Genomic DNA, 25,150 nt, shown 5'->3' with positions numbered 1-25,150 from the left:
CAATTTCCACCCCAGGTTTGGCATTGGGATGCGTATGCTTCCTGTCAAAATATTCACGCTCCACACGGTTGCGGATGCGAGTTATAACGCATCAACCGAACAAAAGCAAGCGTTGGAGGAAAAACGCGGACGCTGCTGTTATGCCAGATTCTCCGGGAAACCGGATGACGAAAGGACAAAATGATCTGTAGCGAAACAAAAACTGAAACCACACTGGAGGATAATTTGCAGTGCAAACAGGACGAGTACTCTTTTTCCCCCAATTCCAAAAAACACGCTATAGTAGAAGCATTAAGGCAAGAAAAGGATACGGTTTCGCAGGAACGGGAACGAGAAGGCTCGCCCTTCAATTTTTATGCCTCAATGCTCCTCTAGCACACGCTAGCACAAACAAAAAAAAACACCTCCAACTCCAACATTCTGAAACGACCCTCTAATTCTCCGCAACATGGCACGAGAAAAGGCGAACAAGCCAAACATCAACCGGGGGGGACATTTTGGGGTGAAGAAGCATCAATTTTCCCACGCAGTTTTAGGGCTTTTCACGCGTACGGTGATGTGTTATGTGGGTCAAATCACGCAAACAGTAGCAAGGGCAATGGAAATCAATTAATTGTACGACCTTCCATCTGATTTTCTAAGCGAAAAGAAATAGCCGACGGTATTTTCCAATTCTTCCAACTCGTTTTCTCAATACATTTTTCCTCCACACGTACCAAACAAATAAAATAAAGTCAAAAGGATTAAATTTTCACACCAACGCCTTCTCGCGATCACGTATGCAACCGCGAAGAAGGGCTAGCGATCGAAGTGCAGTTAGCCTGCACCTTTTTAGGTATATTTTCCATAGTTTTTCCACTCCCACATCTCTCGGCTCGATCTGGTTTTTTCGTTTTATAATTTATCGCTCTAACATTCGCTATATGTACACAAATGGATGCCTCTTATTACAACAACTCTTAAAAAATAACGCTTCACTTGCTATCTTACACAACTAAAACTAATTCCGGTTCCCTTCGAACATCTTCGCACCGGTGAGCGTGAAACACTCGTAAAAAGCCCTAACATTGCTCTAATACTTTCCTCGGTTCGTGTCCTACGGTACTACTGGCATTTGGACACTTTTGGTAAAAGTTCCCTAAGCTTGGTACTGCTCCATTCCAACTAAGTCAAAAAACCATTAAAACAACTGGCACCACTACGACGCGCGCCATTTCGAGCGCAATTAAGTCACAGCACAGTCAAACAGAAAATATAATAAACAATCGGCGATAACTACGCGCAGGGATGGGGGTGTCTTAACGAAAGCTAACGAATTGCTACTATCACTGGTCGGGCGTTTGCCACCTTTAGAGTTTTGTGTTGCACTTGCACTTCAAGGTCCGTTGTAGCTGGTCCGCGTGGTCCCTAGCTCTGGCGGGATACGAGCGTGATCGGTTTGAAGATCATCGGACCGGGTCCCGTCGGTGACCCGTGGCCGGTAGGCGAACCCTGGGGCGGTAACGACCCGAGGGGCGAGTGCTGCGGGTGCTGGTGGGGGTGGTGCGGTGAACCGGGGTGGGTTCCTTCGCTGGCGGTGGGACTGAGTTGCTGCTGGTGCTGCTGATGCTGCTGCTGCTGCTGTAGCTGATGATGGGCTGCGGCGGCCGCTTGGTGATGGGCTTGGGCGGCTGCTGCCGCTTGCTGGGCGGCTGCATGCTGCTGCAGCAGGTGCTGATGGTACTGAAGTCTTTGGTAGATCTCGGCTTGTTGAGCCTGCGGGCTATTGGCCATCGGCGACTGGGGGTGCATCTGGGCGGCGGCGGCTGCGGCTGCTGCACCAGCTCCGAGTAACCGATCCATGCCGAACCCGGAACCGACGGCACCGAGTGGCAAGGGCAGTGGCAGAGTTGGTGGTTTCGGTGCCATGCTGGGCGCGTACGGTGAGTACCGATACATCTGGGCGGCCAGCAGCGCTGTCTGGGCTTGGGCCGCGTGTGAAGGATACAGGAACTGGCCGAACTGGGGATATCCGAGGGCCGGGAACATGGGACCCACGAGCGAACGCTTGAAGGCGGCCAACCGGCTGCGGGAGGCGGCCGTCGAACGACGGCGCAATTTGCCAGTCGATCCACCGATAAACACATCCTCCGCCGACGGGTCCAACATCCAGTAGTTGCCCTTGCCGGGGTCATCGTAGTGACGCGGCACCTTCACGAAGCACTTGTTAAGGCTAAGATTGTGACGGATCGAGTTCTGCCAGCCCTGCTTGTTGTCGCGGTAGTACGGGAAGTTGCGCATGATGTACTCGTAGATGCCGTTAAGCGTGAGTCGCTTCTCCGCACTCTGCCGGATGGCCATCATGATCAGCGCGTTGTAGCTGTACGGCGGTTTCTCGTTGCCCTTCTTCTCGCCGTCCTTGGCGGGGCTTGAGGAGGGACTCCCGTTGCCGCTCGCACCATCACCCTCCGTCTCGTCTGACTTGTCCTTGCTGCTGCAATCCATCGGCGGTGGTGTGCCCGTTACGTCCAGATCACTTTCCGTGTCGGTGAGATCGTGATCCTGCTCCTCGGAACCGATCGGTGACGGGCAGGACTGGAGTGTGGGCGAAGGCGTCGGGGACGGTGAAGATTTCATCGTTTCGGGCAGGATCGAGTTAATGGAGAAGCTAGACTTGAGTGGTGCCCGCGCCACGCCGAACATCGTCTGACCGTTCATCATGGTGGGCTCGATTTTAACCATACTTTCAACGACCATCAAAAAGCATTCGTTGCACACTGCACATGCACTGCACGAAGTTACACGAGGTTTTGTGTGGATGTTTTATCGTTTTTTTTTTCACACTCTTGCGATCGTCTTTGGTTCCAATACACACAGGTTTGTTTGTGTACACCTTCAATCACTATAGTCTCTTGCTTTTGCTTCTCGATCGAGACTACTACGTACTGATCACTGATCACTTCGAGTCGTTTGATTGTAATCCCAGGGTATCGGGAATATCGGCTCTAATACAGCACACCAATTCACTTTATAATCACCTCACCAAATCGTGAAATCATAACGCGTAACTGTCTGCTTTACACACATGGAGAAAGTGTTCGAAACAAATAAAACCCAATCGTACCACCGAAGGGTCACGATTCATGAGCGATGCGCGTACGGCGTGTGTTTTACGTTGGCGAGCTGAAGTTGTTCTGACGCACAGCTTCCCCTCCCGGACGCATTTATACTGCGCCCGTCGGCCAATGGGTTCGAGCGTACCAACACCGCTCCGAAAACGGTCGCACGCACACATACATTCATTCAAACCCTCCGCTACGCTAGGGGTGACTTTTCTACCAATCGCAGGAAGCGACGAAGGTTCGTTCATAAAGCATGACGACGATGATGGTGATGATGATGATGATGACGCTCGATGGTGCATGCGCATGTGGGCAAACTACCCCCTGGCCCCGAGGGATGGAAATTGGCAACGCGAGGGGGTTTGACCAAGCACAACCCCTTTTTTTCAGATGATTTTGCCCGTACGTTTTTGGCCCGTACGGCGCAGGTAAGTTGTAACCAACGCCTGCCAAAGGAAGTCTGGCAAGCCATGAGGTCCTGGCAGGGGGACAGGTAATGGTCCTGGCGTAGGTCAGTTGGCATTGAAAAATTCATTTCGTCCATGTTTTGTCCTTTTTGCTCTTCTTGTTGGAAGCTGTAAAATGATTGTTTCCCTTTCACTCAGTTTGGGCTGTTTGGTAAAAGGAACGAAGCTTAGGCAGGGTCAAACCAGAAGGGGCAATGTGAGGGGGTGTTGTGGGAGGACTAGAAGTCAATTTCATTCTCGCAGCACCGGGGTAGTCAGCACAGGATATGCAGGAAAGGATGAGCGAGAGACCTTTGCGTATCCTTTTGGGCTGCAGAGCAATGAAAGAATTCCTCACATTCGAACTCGTGTCATCCAGAGGAACTGAGCAGAGGGTGAGGAAATGTTTTTCCCTCAAACCAACGCAACATCGTGTGCGTGATGCGCAGTGTACACAAGCTTAAACTCCGCCCTTTTGCGAACAGTTTGGTGTGTGCGTGTGTGCTGATTGTTTCGGAGTGGGAGCATCGCTGTGCGCTCTGTTGGGCAAATAGCAGTCGAGCCAGTTTGTAAACGCACGAGATGTACAATTTGTTTACACATCTGCGCTTCACAACAAGAAGCGGCACGGGCGTAAATAAATAAATGCAATTTTATTTGCAAACCCCTTACCGGGGGGCAGAAGGAATGCGGGTTTTTGGGGTTGGGAGAAATTCGAACAGGGGCTGAAAATATGTTACTTTTGGTACGTGGTTGCAGCAATGTGTGCGTATGTTTGTGCGTTTTCCGTTGCTTGTTGTTTCATTTACACTCACGCACCATCTAGGGGTTGCTTTAGGGGGTGTTTTTTCTTCTCCCTGCAAAATGGAGCCGCGAAGTGTCGCGGAGGCTCCAATCCGCATCGAAAGCAACCGGAACGATGTTTGGGAAATGTTGTGTATATTTCCATCGCATATGTTTTGTTTAATTTTGATTTTGTTTGATGCTGTGCCGGTTGTGTTCACTGCTCACCAAGGTGTGCTGTGATGTGATTTTATTCGAAAAATATGTATTACAGTGAGGGGTGGCTTTGATGCGATAATGAGTTTTTAAATGAAATGGGAAAATTAGTTATATGCACTGAAATTTTAAAATGGAATGTTAAATAATCGTTGTAAATTGATTGGTTTGATCTTTATTTATGTAATTAATTATTTAATAGATGAGGCGGCCCGATGGCATGACGTTAGCGGCACCGGTCTTCACTCGACCGGATGGAGACCAAAATCTCACCCGGACCAATCCGGTAAAACTAAGTCTAGTAAGCCAAAAATGGCAGGCATGACTTAATAGATCGTTACTCCAAAAACAAAGAAAAAGAGAATAGTTGGTTTGTTTTTAAGAATGTAACAAACTTATTTTTTGATAAATTATTTGAAAATAATGTTTTCTCTGTAATGTAGTGAAAGTAGTAATTTTGATGTTTCCTGAACGGATCTTAAATGTTACAATAAACTGGTAATAATCTGTGTAAAGATAATAAAGTGAAAATAAAGAACAGAACAACCGATTGAAACAAAGCAAATATTGGCAGAAAAGTTACTAGTATTTAAAAACCATCATGATTTTACTTAATGTACAATTTCTTGCTGCCATTAAATTTTAACGAAATAACAACATATTCGAACTGTTCAATTGAAGTTGCTAAACTTTCGGTTAATGAGCCTTTCATGAAAATTCTATTTGTTGTATTTGATTCTCTACCCTACGTACTCAAAACAGGACATCCAAACACTACCCCGTAACGAACATTGTCGCTTGAAAGTAGGTGTTGAACGATCATTTCGAAGTTAATGTCTTTTCCATTATCTATCGCATGCCCTGACGGTTTTCCAGAATATTAAATCGTACCGATAGATGGCCTTGAAGCATCGCACTATGTGTGTGCGGTTCTGTGTCGAAATGTTTTCCACAACAGTACAACACAACATTCGTCCCTCCGCGGGGTAAGATTAAGAAGTTCGCGCCCAATGTGTTGGACACCAGATAGGGACTACGAAAAAACCAAAGCGCGTTAATGGCCATGGTTTTGGCCCGTGTTTATAACACCCGGCAGCGATCTTACAGCGATCGTGTCCAAGCTTGTGAACAGGGGTAATTTACGGTGGCTGAAAATTACCTTCCCTTTTAAAGAAAAATGCTTTTGAAATAACGAAATGGAAGCGAAATGCGTTTGCACAATGGAAAAGGTAGGACAATCGAAAGTGATTGACTTTTCTAATTGACGTCAATTGTTTTTTCTTGAATTGATTTGCACCGTGGTACCAAATGAAGGGTGTGTAAGAAAAAGGGAGGAGGGGGGAACTGGGGATTAGAAAGAGATAAAAAGAAGGTTTACGCATCTAAGGGAAAGAAACAAAGAAAATGTATTACAACTCGTAATTTCCGTTGCTTCGAATTTCACATTTACACCCCGAGAAAGTTGAAAGATTGTGTTACAGTAACGAAAGTAAATATTGTTGTTGAAAGGTAAATTATTGGCACAGCAGAAGAAAGTCTGGCATGCGAGGAAAACATTGCTATGAGTAATAAATCATATTTTTTTTATTTTCTACGGTATATCAATATTTGCAATTATTTAAATTCATTTTTTAATTTCTAACATAGTGTAGTTTGATAGTTTGTTGTTCAGTGTTGTCTAGTTCTTAAGATGTTAAGATTATTGTAATTTAATGTTTTAAGATATCATGTCATCTTAAAAATAATCAAATAGTGAAACCTCTTAACTCTATACATAAAATTATGTATGTAATTTCGATAAACAATTCTTTGTTTTCCCAAATGTGGTCACTGATCCGGTACAACACCTTGACCTTGTTACGTTACGAATGCATCGTTCAAGGCCATTTGTGGCCAAAACCTGTCAACGCTAGCAGAAAATACTAGCAATTTTAAAAACAATCACGACATGTTCATCCTTGAATGCAAAAGCAAACAAACCACAGCGTTTAAAACCTTCGGCTGTGACCTCTAGCACAACTCGAAGCCACATGTTTGTCCTTCTATTGAGTGAAGGCTATTTCGAAGCTGTCCTTGATGTTTGGCCATCCATCGATTGAGTCTTTTCCTGAGTGGTGAATCGATGAAATCGGCAGTGAAAAGTTATTCCCTCCTACATCGAACCAAACCAAGACCTCCGGTGACATCCACCTCCTGTTGTCCAGACGGCAAAGGGAAACACAGTGGAAAATCAATTTGCATCGCTGTTGATCGAAAAAAAGGAACCCAACGAAACGGGAAACGGAACGGAATGATCACGCTAACCAAAACCACCCACACATGACTCCCGGAGGTCTCCACAATAGGGCAACATTATTGTCACTCATGAACCGTGACAAGGGACCAGATTTCGTGTGAGAAGCGAAAATCCCAGGACCTCCGGGAGCGTGTTAGTGTCACTTTTTATGCGCGTCCTTTTTTTTGTATTTCGTCGTGCACAGAAGGTACCTCGTGTTAGTCACAGTTTCGCAGATGGAGTTCGGAATCTCGTTCTAATAATTCACCCAGCGGGTTTTTAGGACTTCGGGAACGTTTTGCCTTTTATCCCTAAGAAACGTATCAATTATCCTTCTCGCAGGGATGTCATAAACGCATTCGCTACGATTAGTTATCGATCGTGAATGACTCCGCTGCGAAGAGATGTGTGGGTGAAACAACGACGAAAGTTGTCTGTAAATATGAAACGCTATGTTGGTAATCAAGCGTTCCAAGCAAGTCAATTTAGTCTTCCAATAGTGTTTCGGATGGGATCGGAGTCCGGTTTGGTGACGATCTGCTAGCCTCCGACCTTCTTACTCGATCGTGACTTGGGCGGTAGAACATGAAAGGTGTATGTTGCAAAAGGAAACTTTCCGCCTGTAAGCTTCAGCTAACCAATACCGTTCGTTACGCTCATTACGGGGGTCTCGAATGTTCTGACTCTATTTTAATAAAACATTTCAATCCATGGCACAAATATTTCCTTCTCGTTTGGGCTGGCTTTGGGATGGTTTTGGAATCGTAGCTTCGTCGATCGGTTGATGCTGCTCGACGTTCTGTGCACCATTCTTCAGCGCAACAACGTAACGCTTTGTTCTTTTTAAGGGATTTTGTTGTTTTTTTGCTTCGCTTTGCGCTTTTAAGGGATGAAAGTCAGTCCGAAGGGTTCTGTGTGGCCGTGTGCGAGTGTGAGCGATGAAAGAAAACGAGCAGCAAGATAGAACACACATAAACAGCCCTGAAGGGACGCACGAAGGGACACCGTGTCTAATTAGGTTTTATGACAATATTATCACCGAGTTGCGTGTCTTTGGCGAAGCGAAAAGAAACCCACCGACCAACGGTGGAACAAAAGTGATGCGGGATGGAGAAAAAAAAAGAGATTTTCCCTCTGGCGTATTTTTCGTTTCTTTTCCTTTCCTTTCAAAGGGCCACTGAAAACTGTGAAAAATTAACTACCACGGAAGGGTATGTTGGTTGAGGAAAAAAAGCAAACGAAATAATTGTATGACATTGAAATTGTTTTTGTGACAAATCAATTTGCGAAACCAGCAAGTCGACGGATGTGGTCCAACCGTTGGGTGGACGAGGGAGATAAGATGGTCGTCACCCAGCGGGGAACAGGCTGAAGCTGCCGTTGATGATGCGCAATGCATAATGCAATGGATAATGCTGTCGGTTTCCCACCGGTTTGGGCCGCTGAACTTTTGGGAGTCAACGAAGCTTGCTGCAGACATTCGGAAGCATCAAGGTTTCATCCCTTTTTTCTCCGGGGCAGTGACACTTTGATGCGATAATCCACAATAATGAGCGACCAAAGTGGCAACACGGGGGGGTGGATGATACGTTTTTTCCCCTAAAGAAAGTGTTGACAGCGGGAGCTTTCGCACTAAGGGTGTGTTAAGAATGAAGCTTGGAATTCTGATAATGATGAAGCTTGAAAGAAAAGGAACCCGTGGGTGGAATACATAATTTTGAAGGGAGTTGAAAAGTATTTGCCATTACCAATAATAGTCGAAAGTCGTTTGTAATATATCGGTTTTCTTTATGTGATGGAAAATCCAATGAAATGCTATTTTAACATGGTGTTTGGTCAAAAATAATTCATTGCCCATAGTCAAATATTCTCAAATAAATAAATCAAGGCTAGATAAATGTTCCAACTGATATTTCTACCATGCAATAATCCAAATCAGGTCTGTATCAGTGATGGAATATCTATGAGATAGTTTATAATACAATGAACGTAAATAGAAAAATTAAGGTTAATCAAAGGAAAGATGAATAACATCCTTTTTTCAGTATTCATATCCGATTGTTAGGGTGCTGAAATTAGACAGGGTAACATAATTCAGCTAAAATTTTGGTGGTAGACTTGGTTTACTACCTTACGGCTTAACTAATCTTGAAAGGTACGAAGAAAGTTGAAAATGATCTTCTTCATGCAAAAAGCTCTGCAATTAAATTTTTAGGTCAATAAAGTATAACGCTGCATCGTATGCTTTAAAACTGCATTCTAAATTTAAGAATTAACATGATCAACTGCTCACGGTTTGTTGATACTCCCACAGCTACTGTAATCCTCCCTAGCTGTACCTTGCAGAGTGTCCAAACATGATGATCATGAGCAAGGTTTTGCTACCTTGTATCAACGATTATACTTCCAGGTATGTGCTTGTAGGGTAAACGCTTCCATTCCATCAAATATCAAAAGCTGTTTGTATGTTCAATTGAGAGAAAATTGACTTTTCAACAATCTATAACTTCCTATTTTGCTTACCTTGAACGGTGCTAATAGAGCTGCGTGACCTTGAAGATCGAGCTTTCTTCGTGGATGTTTTTTTTGGCTACCTTATCCCACCATCATTATCCACCGAAAGGAGGAGAAAGGCAAACTGAATGTCATTAGCAAATCGAACCCCGATCTCGCACACGGTACGTTACCACGGAGCCATATTTGTAGCGTTAGGGATGATCTTGATTGAAGGAACGTCCATCCAGCACCATTCTGAACAAATATTTGAGATTCATTAACGGTTACGCGCAGGGTACATTTACGTGTACGATGAGGCCCGGGGAGGAGATGATGCCCGGAGGATTTTTTTTTTTGCCCGCACACATTATTTAATAGCCTTCATGCTGGTCACTCGTATGACAATCCTTTCACATGGGCTTGGCCGGAGGTGGACACAGCTAGTTGACTTTTGCATTGTTCTGCTTTATTGTGCGGAATTTTATTGAACGGAAAGTTTGGTGAATGTGCCATATAACTGAATGTGGATATCGACTTTTGGCATGAACATTGTGCCAGGTACCCGAAGTATAACGGTTTTGAAGGTACTGAAATTATTCCAAACATGGAACACGAAGGTTTTTCAATTTCAATTTTCGATACTCCCGTAAAAGTAGAATATTGAACAAAAGCTGCTTCAAAGCACAAATTTAAAATTAATCAAATAATAGACCAGCAGTAGTAACAGTAGTAGGACCTCAACCAGTAGTAGTATCCAACAAATACCCCACAGCATTTTATCTGAAGGCTACCATGATTGTTCATTTTTCCAATTCCTAGTTTTGATCGGCCATGATTAGCTTTGTGTATTTAATCAATTAATTTTTACCACACAAACTAACCACAACAACGCACACTTAAAAAGACGGGAATAACCAAAAAAAAACAACATTCAGCTGTCCATATTGTTTGTTTTGGGGGGGTATCTTGTACAACGGCACCAAAACACAATATTCAATAAAGATGTTTATTATCCCCTGAGGAATGTAGCAGCAGTCCTGAACTCATCAGGGATCACGATCATGTTGCTTCCATCACGTCAGCGTGCGTCCTTCATTAATCTCATACCACCGTGGATGGGCGAATTGGTTGATAAATGATAGGTGCGATGACTTGCCAATTGCGTGAAGCCTCCGCTTCGCTGATATCTTCATGTTCCGAAGCGCATACGGAGTGCCCACTGGCAGGTGATGTTTGTTTGTTGCTGCAGTGTGCCTAAATTGCCATACCATCGTACCCGGTCCCCGGTGGAACACCGTTAATCCTGGGTCAATTTTCCCGGGAAACCATCTGGTTGGGTTCTGTTGATCCTGCGCTTAAAAACCGTCAAACCGAACGATACAACGAAATTCGTCGGGCCCCCCCGTGAACCGATGATAAAATCATTATCTACAATCATAAATCACGCCCGATCGTACGTGCATATGCATCCGAACGCAGCATCGGTTGATCCTGTTCGATGCGCAAGATTTAGCGCGACTCACCGCAATACCCGGGGATGGAGCCGGGGCCAATTCTGAGGTTTCCATGGACCATAATATGGATTAAACGAGGAATGTTTCTGCAATGCCTGGCCTGTTGGCAGTACGGTGGGCGAACGGTAGCTAAACGATCACCGCCGGTGTGTAATGCGTATAATTTAGCGTTAAATACGGAAAATATTTTGTGGAAATTCCGCCCCCGAAATGGATCCCACATTATCAACCGTACCGGGCGCGGTTAGGTTGTCACATTCGCCCAACTCTTTCGCCCGGGGTTGTACCTCGCTATATAGACACCGAGCAGGGATTTGGGCTGTGGAACACAGGGTGAACAACAAAGGAAGCAATAAAAATTTGTTTTCACTACTCCTAATCCTTTCTACACCTCCTACCGTAAGGAGCAACGCAGTGGAGAAGATCTCCCATCGAAGGACCTCTTCGACAGGACCCGTTCAAAGAAGGAACAGATGAACGCTAATGGGCCAATGGAATGTGACCCAGTCCCCCCTGCTGGTGGTGCAATAAAAGTGGCAAATTTCAAGCCCGTTTCTGATGCACTTATTCGACCAGCCCATCCTCGAGCTGGTCGTCAATTACACGCACACAAACCCTCGGTGCTGCTTAACCCTTTCACTGCTTTCGGAGTAAAGCGGAGACCCCGAAAGGTTCATTCTTCCTCACAACGAGCTACCTTCTGGTGTGCGTTGCACTTTATGACGATCGGGGTGGAAGATCGTGTTGTGTGACGTTATGTTTACCGCAAAGGATTATATGCCGATGGCTGTTGTCCACCATCTTCGGATGTCAATATCGAAAGGGTTAACAGGGCGGTCGAGATCGGTTGCAAATGCGACGTTTAATACTTTTATTGCACCTTCTATTGAGCGCTCGAGCAGTGTTTCACTTTCTGGTGGTAGTGTTTAATAGTGCTCTTCTACCGTTTGTTTCGATCGTTCCCAGACGGTAAGGATGTGCGAGAATCACCCACCTTCACGGTGGGACATATAAGCAACCTTACCAAGCTTCTAGTCCTTCTTTGGAGCAGAAAAGAAGACTATCACTTATAGCGATCTAATCGTTGATTAAATATATTTCAATCCAAAACAGCCCCTCGATCCCGTTAGTTGTTTTTTTATTCAATAATTCATTACAAACAGCACCATTTTTAAAGCTACCGAAAGAAAGTAACCCAAACGCAAGTGATCATAAACAAAAGTGAAATGAAAACATTTGGTAAGGGGGTTTGCGTTTATAACCTGTTTTGAAAACACAAAAACACAAAAAAAACCCTCACCAGTCCTAACGGTGTTCTACGGTAGTGCAGCCATTTTCGTGGTTCGATGCATTTCTAGTTCAAATGGCGTCGTTCCGTTCCGTCTCTCCATAAAGCTTTGTGCCGTTAGACGTTGTAAAATGTTTATTAGCTTTCTTGTACTTCCTACACTCGTTTTGCATATTGGCTACATACAACGGCGTGTATGCTACATTTGTACAGTCACCCCTTTTTTTGGTGATGAAAGTGAATGGAGAGGCGTTGTAATGTAGTGCAATCTTGACTAACGTTCTGTAGCCGAAGAACCGTTACACGAGCGCCTTTATGGTCGTGTACGATCATGTGTCTACGGAGCAGCCAAAAAGAACCATTCCTGGCTCGCAGCCTAACAAGTGCAATAAGTTTCACTGTGTTGCTGCATCGAATGCCATTATGAGCTAGATAAACATCGGACAACTGACACATTTTAGGAAGCGTTTTGTTTGAGAGAATAATTAAGGCATTTGGGTATGGAAGTAATGGGTTTTATTGCTCCATAATCCAATGAGGTGCCAGCGAAGAATGAAGAAAGCGACGAATAAATTGTGTTTCCTCGGAAGACTTGGAATCCTTTTAAGGTTGTTTAAAGTATACCAGATGAGATGATTAATTTGGATAAAATTTTATCCTCTTGGTATCTTTCTACAAAATTTTTTAATAAACTCATATCGATAATTTTGGGAAGTACTGCACGACAGCAGCGCAAGAAAGGATGCTTAAACTTCGTACTCTTTAATATTCGTTCAGGTCATAATGTATTATTTTCTGTTTGCAATGTATTTTTTGTAATCGATGTTATAACCTAAGAACCCTATCGAGAATAAGTATTATTGCTGATCTTCTACATTTACTTCTGACTTCATGTTAAACTTTTCCTGAAATGATCACATCAGAAATAGTACAAACTGAGAGACTATTCTACACACCAGCGAGAAAATTGATCGGGTTTTATTTCATCAACTCTCCACGGTCTGCACTGCATCCGCAGCAGTTTATTACATTCCACAGCTCCCTTCTTACGCCTGAAAGATCATTACGTTAGGTGCTTGTTATGTTTTAGGGTCAATACACAGTCTATTCTCGCCGCTTTTCACCTTCAAATAGGATCACAACATCGAAATCAATCCCAAGAGGTGTCCCAAATACGAACAAGCATTCGCTTTTATTCCATCGAACGCAACAGAAAAAGGACATCGTTTTCTCGAAAAAAAAGTCGATCAGAACAAGCCGGTATCAGATGAAAAGGAACCGAACATAATGTGGCAATTTATGAGGCTTGATTGAGATGTTTTCGATTTTTTATGCGTTCGTAAAAAAACCCCGAGAGGTGGATCAAAGATAGAAAAGGAGTTGACCATCGTCGAGCTCTTACGCGCGATCGTCGCTTGATCCTGCAGCACTCTAATAAAAGGCGTTAAAAAAGCACACTCCGTCGATCAAGGCTGCATTGTTGTGATTTGTCAGTGCATTTCGGCAGTGGATGGTGGGAAGGTGGCATTCGAAACGAATAAAGTGTTTTACAACCTGTGCGTGTGAAAATTGACGCAATGATCCTCGTGTGCTGTTTCAATCAGGTGCGATCATAATGTGGAGTGTGAGAAACATTTCCATCGATGGACAGATGGATACGAGGATGGTTTGATACATCTGTTTCATTTAGTATGGAACAGAATAATTGTAGATCATGAACAGCATGTTGAGGCGTTTTAAATATGCTATAAATGCCTATGAAAATTTAAGTAATCATTATTCTAGTCCAAGTTGGTACAAAACAAATATGTTAGTTGATTTATTTCTTTGCATGCAATATTTATGAAACTTAATATTAATAAAATTTATAAAATTTTGTTAGTTTTGTTTGTGAATTTATTTTAAATTGTCATTTATTTTCACATAAACTCATCGGGGTTGAATGGCGTAAATAATCATTTCCTCTCGCAAGCTTTAACCATGCGTAACAGTTTGATCCGGTCACACGAATTGAAGGCAAAATATTTTTACCAATGATATTTTTCTAGAACATGTCTACAAATGCATAATTGATGTTCTCATGAATACATCATGGGAACGTACACATTTCTTACCAAAACATCAAGTTCCGTACTGTTCCAGCGACAAGAAAACATATAAAAAAGAGAACATCTAACACAAATATGCGAACCGTGCAGTCAATTCCGGTAGTTCGAGTGTCATCGGCTACAGTCGGTTGATCATCAAACGTTTTAACAAGTCTAAATTGTGATGCAGTACAGTTCCCGTGAATCTCAGCGGCAACTGTTGATCTTGTATTTAAGTCATTGTTTTTCTTCGACACCAACTCCTGGCGGTGTCCTTTCTTGCTGCCCTGTTTATTCTGCTTCGTGTCCCCTAACGAAGGGGAAAAAACCTACACCAATGTTGTACTACTATTATGATGAGTGCACGTCGTTATGTTGTGATAATAGAACTATCGGTCACAGCAACCCACACACACACCCAACCCGAGAAACGGGGCTTTTGGGTACGGGACACAAAGTAAATAAATAAAAGTCGTCGGAAATGTAGCGACTACCAGGATACGCGCGCGGCTGCAAAAATGAAGCTGCAAGGACAATCAGTACACATTAAAAGCCTGAAATGCCGCCACATTTCGGTGATCAGTAGATCGGTAAAGTGCAGAGCGAAATCAAAATACATATGGGCGAGCGAGCGCGAAGGACGATGCTTGTAAACTGTTCCATCCCGTTCGGCAGAGACCCCCGTAGAGAGGGGAAAAAAAGCCATTACTCACGTCAAACCCGGAGTGTCCCTTTTTCGGTATCATTTCCTCGGTCACGGCGTGTTGTCCAGCTCGATCAAGAAGTTGTCACTTGGCTCAATTTACTTGCTGAGGTTTCGGGAGGCTCTCTTTGTGCTCGCCTGTCATCGATCGATAGGATCACTCGGGATCGGGATCTGGCCGGTAACAAATTGCTGAATAGTGCAGTGGAAAGAAGGCAACAGACAACAACAAAAAATGGTGAAAAACAAAACGGCACATACACACAACAACAACAACAAATGGAATGTGCAACCGAAGGCGTTGCCGGGCCCGATGCCGGTCCCGTTTGATCCTTTCCGCCCTGTCATGCGATCGGGGAAGTTTTGTTTGTCTTTTCTTGAAAATTTTGTCATTTAAAGTGATGGTTGGTTTTCATGGTCGGAGTTTTAAGAAGTTAATTTTTTTGCGCTTCATCGACGACCGGTCCCAGGCGGCCAACTAGCAACGCCGCCAGTATCAATTACTGCTCCCGGGGCACCGATGCCAACGGACGTCTCCCGCTGGTGGTAATGATGGTTACATTGTTTTTCTTTCTGCAGCAACAGTGTGTCGACCAGCGTCGATGTCGGCCCAACTTCAAACGCGTACGGCACATGAACTGGACAACGTCATCATCAGCGTCATTTTGTCGCATTGTCATTCGTTCGGTGCCGTAGGTAACTAGGATGGCAGAAATGCTTCTGGCACTACGCATCGCTACATGTCCTTACGGGGCGGGTCAATCCTTTGGCTGTTCGGCTCGAATGTCCTTTGGCGATGTCGCGTAGTTTTCCAGTGAATTTCCTAAACGAAAGCCTTTTCTCAGAGGGACACACTCTCCCGGGAAAGCAAATGCATTCCAGGGTGGCCGGCGGTTTCAAATTCGCGTGGGCTCTTGAGCACGAACCGCTACTGCAAGACGCTTTTGCATGGGTTCACTCCTGCGGGAGGCCTTCTCCGGGGGTGACTGAAAGTGTTGTTTTATTTTCCTTTGGGAGGTCTAGCGGAGAAAAGAAACATTATATCGAGTGGCGGCAAATGTGGAAACTGATTGTACTTAAAAGAGGAGGAGTTTTTTGTGTATGCGAGTTCATGCAACACTCATTTGTCAAATATTCGAATAACAATACCAAAATGACTATTTAACAAGTGATGGATTTTCGTCGAAGATTGACAATTTTTCTCAGCTTAGATGGCAATCAAATTAAATTATTAGTTATTAAGAAAATAAATTAATATCCGCTAAACAAGAAAACAGTTAATTTATAAAAAACTTTCAAAAATTAGAACAATTATTTTACTAGGTTAAAAGTTATAAATTAAATTGTTTGATTGTGAATTTGTTCAGCATAAAGTAAAGCAAATATTTAAAAAAATATAGCGCTCTTTTATGACCTACAAATACAATATCGCCCAAACTAACTAGCAATAACCACACAAAAAGTAAATGAAACAATCGAACATTCTATTCTTTCCGTTCAAAAACGCATCTCACGGCACCGCATTCACGTCAGTCGTAATGAGGTTAGCATGTATTGTTTACCGCCGACTCTGATCACAGGACACCGATCTATGGAATCTAGCAAACGTATCGATCGCATAATTATGCATAATCCTGTCCTGTAACTTTATATTTTGCATCTTTGACACGATTTAAAAAAGACACACACCAGAAAAAAAGGACCGTTTCTGTTTAATCTTCATTGATTTTTTTCCTGTACAATAGCCCTCTCAAAACGTTTCCTAACCAATCGGACACTAATCTGCAGCAAAACGAAAGCGGAGCTCATGGTGAGGCTAGAAAACAGGCCAGGGGCAAAAAATTATGGCAACTTTCGTCACGCCACGGGCCACGAAGCACATGAAAAGCGACGACCGCCCGTGAGTGTATCCGATCGGTTGCACTTTTCCGTGCTAAGGCTGCATCCTCGGACCCGATCCTTTGCATCTTTATGCCGCACGTATGCATATCGATTACAGGTTCGATTGTGCGCCCGTGCGTAATCTTCAATCAGGACAATGTGTGCGAGCTAATGCTAATGCGGATCTTCGAGGAGAGACCGAACCGACAGGAAAGCGTAGAAAAAAGTGGCCGCGGCAACAATCAAACACACAGCTTCATTCCGGACGATTTAAGCCAAAACGGAACTAATCCGTTGGCGTTGACGAAACGTTCAAAGGGATGGTGAGCTTGCGAAAGCTGCTTTAAAAAAAAAATGGTTCATATGCGAACGCTTTATTATGTAAAAACATGCCGAGAAAAAGAGCAAACACTGGGGCACTTTAGATAAAAAAATGAAACCTTTTTGCAAATGAAATGAAGATGTGGTGTGGATTACATTTGGATAAGCGCTTCGTATTCTTCTGAGGAACATTGGGTAACCATACTAAGGATATTCTTCCTGCGGTGTCTGCACTTTTTCCTTGCCGTGGCCAGCTGCTGATGATGGTATTTTTCATAACATACTCTCTCTCTCTCTATCTTGTTATCTTGTTCTATCTCTCTATCTCTTTATCTTGTTCAAAAAAGGACCTTTCCATTCGACATCGTGATGGCTCAATAATCTACACCGCAAGATGCTTGTGCTACGAAGTTGTCCTTATTTGGCAATGAAAATGGTCTTTTTCACATAAAGTGCAACATAATCGAGACCACGGGGAGCTGGCCCGTCGAAGCCACAAGTCCCGGGGTCCTCTTTTCTCCAGCAGAAAGCCAACAGCCATGACTAAGCAATAGGAAAATCGATTCCGAGATGTGCTCGAGGACAAACGCACGTTCGGAAAATGAGTTCTTCCAAGGCAACATGATTTGGTTTTGGTTGGTTCGTTGGTCAAAAGATTTACACAACCCGCAACGAAGGACATGGTTTGCAGTTGTACCAAAACAGCAAGACCAAAAAGAAGCAAGAGACAGCTAATAAAACGTCCTTGTCATTGTCGTCTGCGTTCGCAGTCACCTTTGGCCAAGTATCATTATGTGTTTACGAGCGTCGTGCTGTGGAAAGATCGATGAAGGTCATTCGATCGTTGCTGAGAGAAAAGCAATGCTTTCCTCCTAAGAACTATGACGTGGAAAAACAAAAAGGCATGTCGTTGTAAAGGGAAAGAAACCAAACAAACCAACAAACACTTTCTCACCCAGCTCAAAACGAACCATCAATTATCGCTCCATCGTGAGGTGTTAATCCTTAAACGCACGCAGAGTGAACGACGATCGAGCCCGCGGGATGTCCAAAACATCCACCCTCAAATGTACGCGTTGTTATCGTACCGTTTTGTGTCCTTTAATAAAGTGTGCGTTGTTTATATAATTATGAGCCTCACGTTTTCCCAACAATTAAAACACCCAAAATGCGTCCCGCGACACACAAGTAACAAACTCAGCTGTACACAAAATCACGGATCATCTCCGGGACAAAAAGTACGCATTTGAGGAACATTAATAAACTCCTACTTTCACCGTTGAAAATATAGCGGGGGGTTAGGCTCGCTGACGCCGCTTTGACAACAAGCGAGCGTTATGCATCCCAGCAGGACATCGTTAGGACGAAAAGGTGAGGAAAAACATACACACACAGAAGGGTTCCCCTGGTACGATTTGTTCGCGGGTAATATACACATTTGAACGCATATGTGTGTCACATCGGTGTTGCGCCACACGAGACCGCCGCACGTTGTCCCCGCGATGAAGAAGTATTTAATGAACTTGGTTCATGTTTTTTGGGGTGAGTTGGATCGCTAACTCATCCTGAGAAAACCTGCTGTCGTGCTGTTACTGGAAGAATTTGGAAGGTGAAGAATGGAATGAATCGATCGCTATGACAGCTTTGTGCTATTGTGGCGTTCTGTGCCGTCGATATTACGGAGTGTTACACAAAGAGCGAAATAAACTGCTGTTCCAAAAATCACCTGCTTCACGATAAATGATTATAAATAAATCGTTTAGGTGAACAAAAATTAGGGGATGGTAGGAAAACATCACTGTTTACAAGCTGTTCTGGTATCGGTATAACTACAGGTAAAGAATATTAAATCCCCTTTACGGTTCAATTTTTTTCCACTTGAAAAAAAAATCTCTTGAGGACACTGTTTATGTTAAAATAAATAGTAAGACGACTAATACGCATATAACTTTAACATACAATATTTTTTACATATATTTTGAACGTAGACTTCAAATTTACGACCTTAGCAATTTTTCCTGAGCTTGTTTTCCTCGGTTGTAAAGGTTACATTTTATTTATTTATTTATTTATTTATTTATTTATTTATTGATTTTTTTATTTTATTGATTTACATTATTTAACAATTTATTTATTTATTTATTTTAAATTAACGTCATTTACATACAGCTAATTTTTGTTTTGTTTGATATTTTCTGGTTCACCTTGAATTTGCCTTGATCTAGCTACTAACTGTTATCGTAGATCGTGTCGTATCTGAACTTTATTTCTTTGAACCTGAATTGCTTGGTGTCATTCACGTTACATGCTCTAAATGACGTTTCTAATGTTTTGAACAAAGTTTGAGTGGAAGTTGCCCCATTTATTTTTCAAGGATCCTCGCAGTTTTGAATAGATCTATCCATAAATCCGTTTAGGAATTCATGGTAACTAAAATTTTAATTTTTATGCGAGTAATTTAGTTACTATTTTTTCCGTAATGTTTTTGAATAACTCCAAATACCAATACCAAATGATTATATTTTCCTCAGTGCTACAACCTATATAACTTTCTACACCTTCAGCGCTTACAATATGCTCTGTGTTGTTCGTTAATTACGACCACTGTTTGCCATACTCTGCCCACCGTAATCGCTTTCAACAAGGGCCCAGGGCAGATCAAACACAAACCAATCATCCCGTCAGGAAATCGTTTTGCGCTCTATTCTCTAGACCTCGTTCCCGGCCTATCAGGGTCTCTCTAAACTCCAAACGTGCGGTACAGTATATGCATCGCTTGCTTTGCTGCCCGAAAGAAGAAAGCTTGTTCGTACAACAAACCTCATCCGAGTGCTACAATATTTTGACCAATTTACCTTTGAAGGGTGTACATTTCAGAGCCAATTATCGGGATTAATAATCCGCTTTTTGTTCGCCCGCATTTGGTCACTGTCGCAAGGCACGTCATTGTACGCTGCGGAAGCCTTCGACTGGTCCGATTTATGTTTCTGCGCTTTTGTCATGAACGCAACGATTTGGCCCCACGCGGATCCGTAACCGATAGGGTACCCGTGAGCCCGCTTAAGAGATTATTTGTTTTTCTAAAGGCAAAATCCTGTCCCACTGCACGGAACAGTACGACGCGGAGCGGCAAGCACCGAAAAAAAGGACAACCTTAGCAAGGGAACAAAAGGACCTTGCGACAGTTTTTGGGGGCTTGCGTTTTTGCCAGCCACATGGGCGAACGAGTGCACACCGCCCGTCGTTTTTGCGGACCGGGCGTACAAGATTAAGCGTCGAAAATCCTTGCCCGATTGCTCTCGGTCCGCCGGAATGTCCTTTCGCTTTGGAGGCTTAACCGAAGCATGGCCGACGACCGGTGAGCAATTGGCCCCAGGAGAACTTGACCCTTTGGCTTGTTGGAAGCGGCTTACAGCGATGCTTAAGTTAATCTGCCCGTAATGTGTTTAATTAAATCTCAATTATCAGTCGGCCGGTAAGCAAATTTGCGGGAACAAGATTTACCGGACGGTCGTGCCCTGGCGGCAATAGGCTTCGGGAGCTTCGCTCAAAAGGACACTCTCGAGCGGGCTGTAATCCAGTTTCCGTTGATGGGATGATTTACAACCTTTTAATCACATAAAAAGATCAACTGCCGCAGAGCTGTCGGTGCTGGTGATCTTTACTGTTGGCCTTTTATAATGTCGGCATAGGTCACAAAGGCTGTCGGATCCGGTTAAAACAGCAAGCTGGACGTGTGTCTATGATGTAGTTTTTAAGAATCTTCTGATAAATGTATGAGTATTAGTAATAATAACAGAAGTAGTGGTAGTAATGTTATATCAGTAGTAGCAAATTAGTCAGATGTGTGATAGTGAGTGCTAATAGAGAAGTAAAAGTTTTGCTCAAATATACTAACTGAACGATACCAGAACATTTCTCATTATTCAACCAAGACTTTCCTTCATTTCAAGTATCATTATTATTACTTATTACTATTTCGCTGAATTTCTAACTCTAACATCACAAAAAATCCTCACTTCAGCAGCATTTGTACAATCACCACTTTTCTGCATTTACATCAGCGTCACACTGCTTCAACGTGACATCTGGGATGAATCAATTTCCTTCCACACCTCACTCGTGTGCCTCGGCCAAGCCCAAGTCACGCTGCAAGAAAAGTCACAATATTTAACCTCAACTAGTGCGCGAGGTTCCACTAATTGACGGTAATTGAAATAATGGAATAAATTTGATTGCCCATCCACAAGCGCACTATCATCCGGCCGGCGGACCGATCAAGATGATCAAGCCGATGGAGATCGTTTTTCCTTTTTTTGCACACCCCTGCGGAAGATGCTCCTCGGTTAGTTACAGTACGGTACGGGACGATGTTTTGCGCGTTTCATTTCAGCAAGCCAATTCTTCGAACAGAAACGAACGTGAGCTAAAGGTCGAGGTTTCATGTGGGTGAGTGTGTTTGCCACTTCCGTTTGAATTGAAGATTTTCTACTGAAGTCGGTTGCTGGTCGTTGCGTTACTTTTAATGACACATTCACACCATGGTCCGGCTCGTGTTGGACAACAACCATAACAACCCTTGGAAATTCGTTTTATGTGTAACTAAACAAGCTGCAATGAGTGTTGCGTGTTTTTTGCGTGTGTGTCTTACACAAGCACGTACAAAACACCCCAACACCGAGCGGTTGTCAAATCGCCCGTAAACAACCCTTAATCCACCCCCTTTGGCATCGTCATTAAATCGGATTTGGTAGGATTTGTTCGTGTCACTGGACACGAAGAAAACAGTCGGATGGGAAACGCTGCAGTATTTATGCTTTTAATTCACACGCTGGACTGCGTATTCTGTTTTATTGGTAATAAAACAAGAAGTTGCATTGAATTAAAATCAATTTTTTAAAACTTCTTCTTAGAAAATTATTGTTTTCAGCGTGTTTCATTACATCAAATCAATCATGTAACAATCATTTAACCTCTCCCATAATCGGTCAATGATTTCCCTACCAACAACTTCAATGTTCCCTCGGTTTTCACCGAGACCTTCCTCCGGATCTTTCTGCCCGTGTCCCCGTGGCAAAAAAGAGTCTCGCTCAAGTACACCGTCACGTGCACGTGTCCTGATTTGTATTCATCACCGTTGTTTGACGCCGTTGAGCGTTTATTGGCGAACACAAACGTTCCGGTTGTGTTGAACGATGGTGGCCCTTGAGCTGGTGGCCCACTTCCTGCTTATCATCCCACTCTTTTGTTTCTTCCTGTATGTTGTTTCGTTTCCACTGTAAGCAACATCCCCTTTCGCATCCGTCCTGCGCCAAAATTCTGGCCCACCCAAAGCAATAACAAAAAAAAAATAACAGAAAACCTCCTGTTCGCGTTCGCGTGTCATCGTTTGCCTTCCCCATCGTTGATGGTGGTCTAAAAAGTGAGCCGTGTGTGCTTTTTTTGTGTTGTTATGTCCCTGCAAACCACCCTGCACAGTGTGGTTCGTTTTTGTGCACGCACGATCCATCCACTTGTCACCCGTTTCGTTCGTGCCGTTTCGCTTCTTCCGGTTTTGTGTCTTTTGTGTGTGTTCTTGCGCCACTCAATATGCGCCGATGATGATGATGGGGAGGGCAATATTTATGTTGCAATATTTTTCTGCGCGTTAGGATACGTGCGGCTCGTGCCATGGCTGCCACGGGTGGTCCTGCTGGTGGTCTGAAACACGCACACGGACAAGGGGTGAGATACTTCCGGTAGGGTGAAATTAAAAGACAAAAAAAAACAACAACACATCACTCAAGCGACAACCGATTGATGCTGGCTTAATGATAACAAACGCCCGGACCGTTCGCCTTCCCATCGGCGTGCACGTGCTTATCGGGTTGTTTAACCAACAAGCATTGTAAGCACCGTTGGGATTCGTGTTTTCTTGCGCTTGCGGAGAAACAAGATTGATCATGACGCATGGTGAATCATTTGCATCTTTTTCTCTTCGATTTTTATGCACAATCTGCATCTAAATGACTCACTTAAGTATGCCCGTTATCTCGTGAAAATGGGTGCTCGATCAAATGAGTTTTTTTTAACAATTTTTTAAAGCATGTCTTCAACCAGATGTGTAAGTTCAATTACAAAATAAAATACGAATAAGTGAATTAAACCAGATTAAAATGTGTACATGATGAAAATAAACGTTAGAAATTGAATAAAGGACTTAGTGAGCTCAGTGTCAGTTTGACGTTTGACAGTTAGTGTTCATTTATTGACATTTGACATTTGACATTTTTGACAAAAAAACATTCATTACGAGCGAACTTTTTAGATGCTAGTTATATTTCGATTAATGTTCCGTGTATCGAGAAAAGAGTATGAACTCTTTTCTCACCCTGCCACACAAACAGTCCAAAGTTCCGGTTACTCGTTACGTTAGCTTTAATTGAGCATTATTAAACCTAACGAAGGTTCGCGACTGTATGGGAAAGAGGTAAAATGTGTAATAAACGGCATGGGGATGCACTGCCGGCGCATTCATCTCGCGTCCCACTACAAATGTCGCAACGTGCTAATGGTGTGATGAAGCATAATGTGTCCGACCCGCAGCACTATGGGTGTCGGCATAATTAACTGCTTCGGTCACGCGCACGTCCTTCTATTCGGCCTGCGCTTTAACTAGGGCCAAAAAAAGGGGGATGTTGATGATTTTCATTTCGAGATTTTTATCATCAAACACATTAACACCCTGAGCGAAGAATTTTTTTGTGTTGTTATGTTCGCCTCGATGTGGTTTACTTTCTTTTCGTCGAATTGTGTGTTAAAAATCATTTGATGTCGGTGCGCAGAAGATGTGCCACATGACGAAGATTTGTTAAGGGAAATTGACAACATGCGTATTGCGAGACCGATTTGGTTGCTTTTATATGAAATTTGACCACCAAACTCGTCCATATTTGAAAAAAAAACTCTTAAAGCATATGGACGAACGCTTTCTTTTCTGGGAAAGGTTATGCTGGGCAGGATCTTCTACGAACTTGGGATTGCGCGTTCGCACGACAGAAGCACGACAACCGTGTCGTAACACGAGTCGCACAAAGTAAACAATGTTAACAACTCTTTTACCTTCTTCACAGGTTTTTCCACTTTTTCTATTCCTTCCAGTGAAAGCACTTTTTACCGACATGAATTTATTGGTAGACAACTTGAACAGTTTGTCAAAAAAATTTATGTAAATTCGTGGAAAACCACAAACATGAGTCGAAGAGCACGGTACTCTTGTAATATGGTTTTTAAGAAAGTGTTAAAAAGGTTAGTTTAATTTATGAGTTTGTAGTGCAAAGCAGGACTTTTTCTGGCTTACGGGAAGGCACTTAACTTCCAACTGCTCTAGAAATTACTCTTTCGTCCTATCCATTCATAAAAACCAACTGTCACTACCGTATCGTACCGTATCATCTTCATCCAACCGAGCAAGTGCGCATGAATGGTAAACGTCAACTTTCACAACCACGCACGGAATATTGTCTCGCTGACCCGCCGGTCAATTGGGTCCGGGAAGTTGAGAAGTCAACTGAGTTATCACGTCACGCAAATGTGATGAATGTTTCCCTGCTTCACCGCATCATAGTGTCCAGCTCCATCTCCAACAGCTGACCAGACGTTGTGCGTTGTCTGTTTGTCTTACGCAAATCTTTCTCTCTCGTACACGGTCGGATGTCGGTGTTCATTCATGAAGGTTTTTTTCTTTTGCGTAAAAGGGAATCATAATGCTAGGGTGTAATGGGAGTGGGCCATTCCCTTGCAATAGTTTCTTATTAATCTCAATTAAAAGTAATTGTACTCTCGTCGTCGAACGCCGACGATCGCGACATCTTTCCAGCGCTTCTTTCTGGGGTTTCTGCGTCTTTTTCAACATATCGCGCCACAAGCAATCTTATGTGCGTGAATGGAGGAGGACTGCTGAAATGCTGCTGCACGCGGACACACAATGCGTGATGTAATTTAATTGAACCGGAACAGATTAATTAATGTTTGGTTTGGTACGGCTCGAGTCGCGCTAA

General features: G+C 43.3%; 1 protein-coding gene across 1 annotated transcript; it reads right to left on the bottom strand.

Moving 5' to 3' along the window:
• Nucleotides 1-834: 834 nt before the first annotated feature.
• On the bottom strand, nt 835-2,859 carry LOC128303422 (fork head domain transcription factor slp2-like). The gene has a single exon (XM_053040365.1). It carries the CDS (start codon nt 2,734-2,736, stop codon nt 1,408-1,410), a length of 1,329 nt encoding a protein of 442 aa, XP_052896325.1. The 5' UTR covers nt 2,737-2,859; the 3' UTR covers nt 835-1,407.
• Nucleotides 2,860-25,150: the final 22,291 nt, after the last annotated feature.

Source organism: Anopheles moucheti, chromosome 3, assembly GCF_943734755.1.
Source record: "Anopheles moucheti chromosome 3, idAnoMoucSN_F20_07, whole genome shotgun sequence".
NCBI lineage: Eukaryota > Metazoa > Arthropoda > Insecta > Diptera > Culicidae > Anopheles > Anopheles moucheti.
The sequence above is the reverse complement of the archived record's forward strand: the minus strand, read 5'-3'. Positions and strand labels throughout refer to the sequence as shown.

Bases quoted from the DNA above. Each gene is read 5' to 3' on its own strand.
- LOC128303422 (XM_053040365.1), bottom strand. From the start codon at position 2,736: ATGGTCGTTGAAAGTATGGTTAAAATCGAGCCCACCATGATGAACGGT.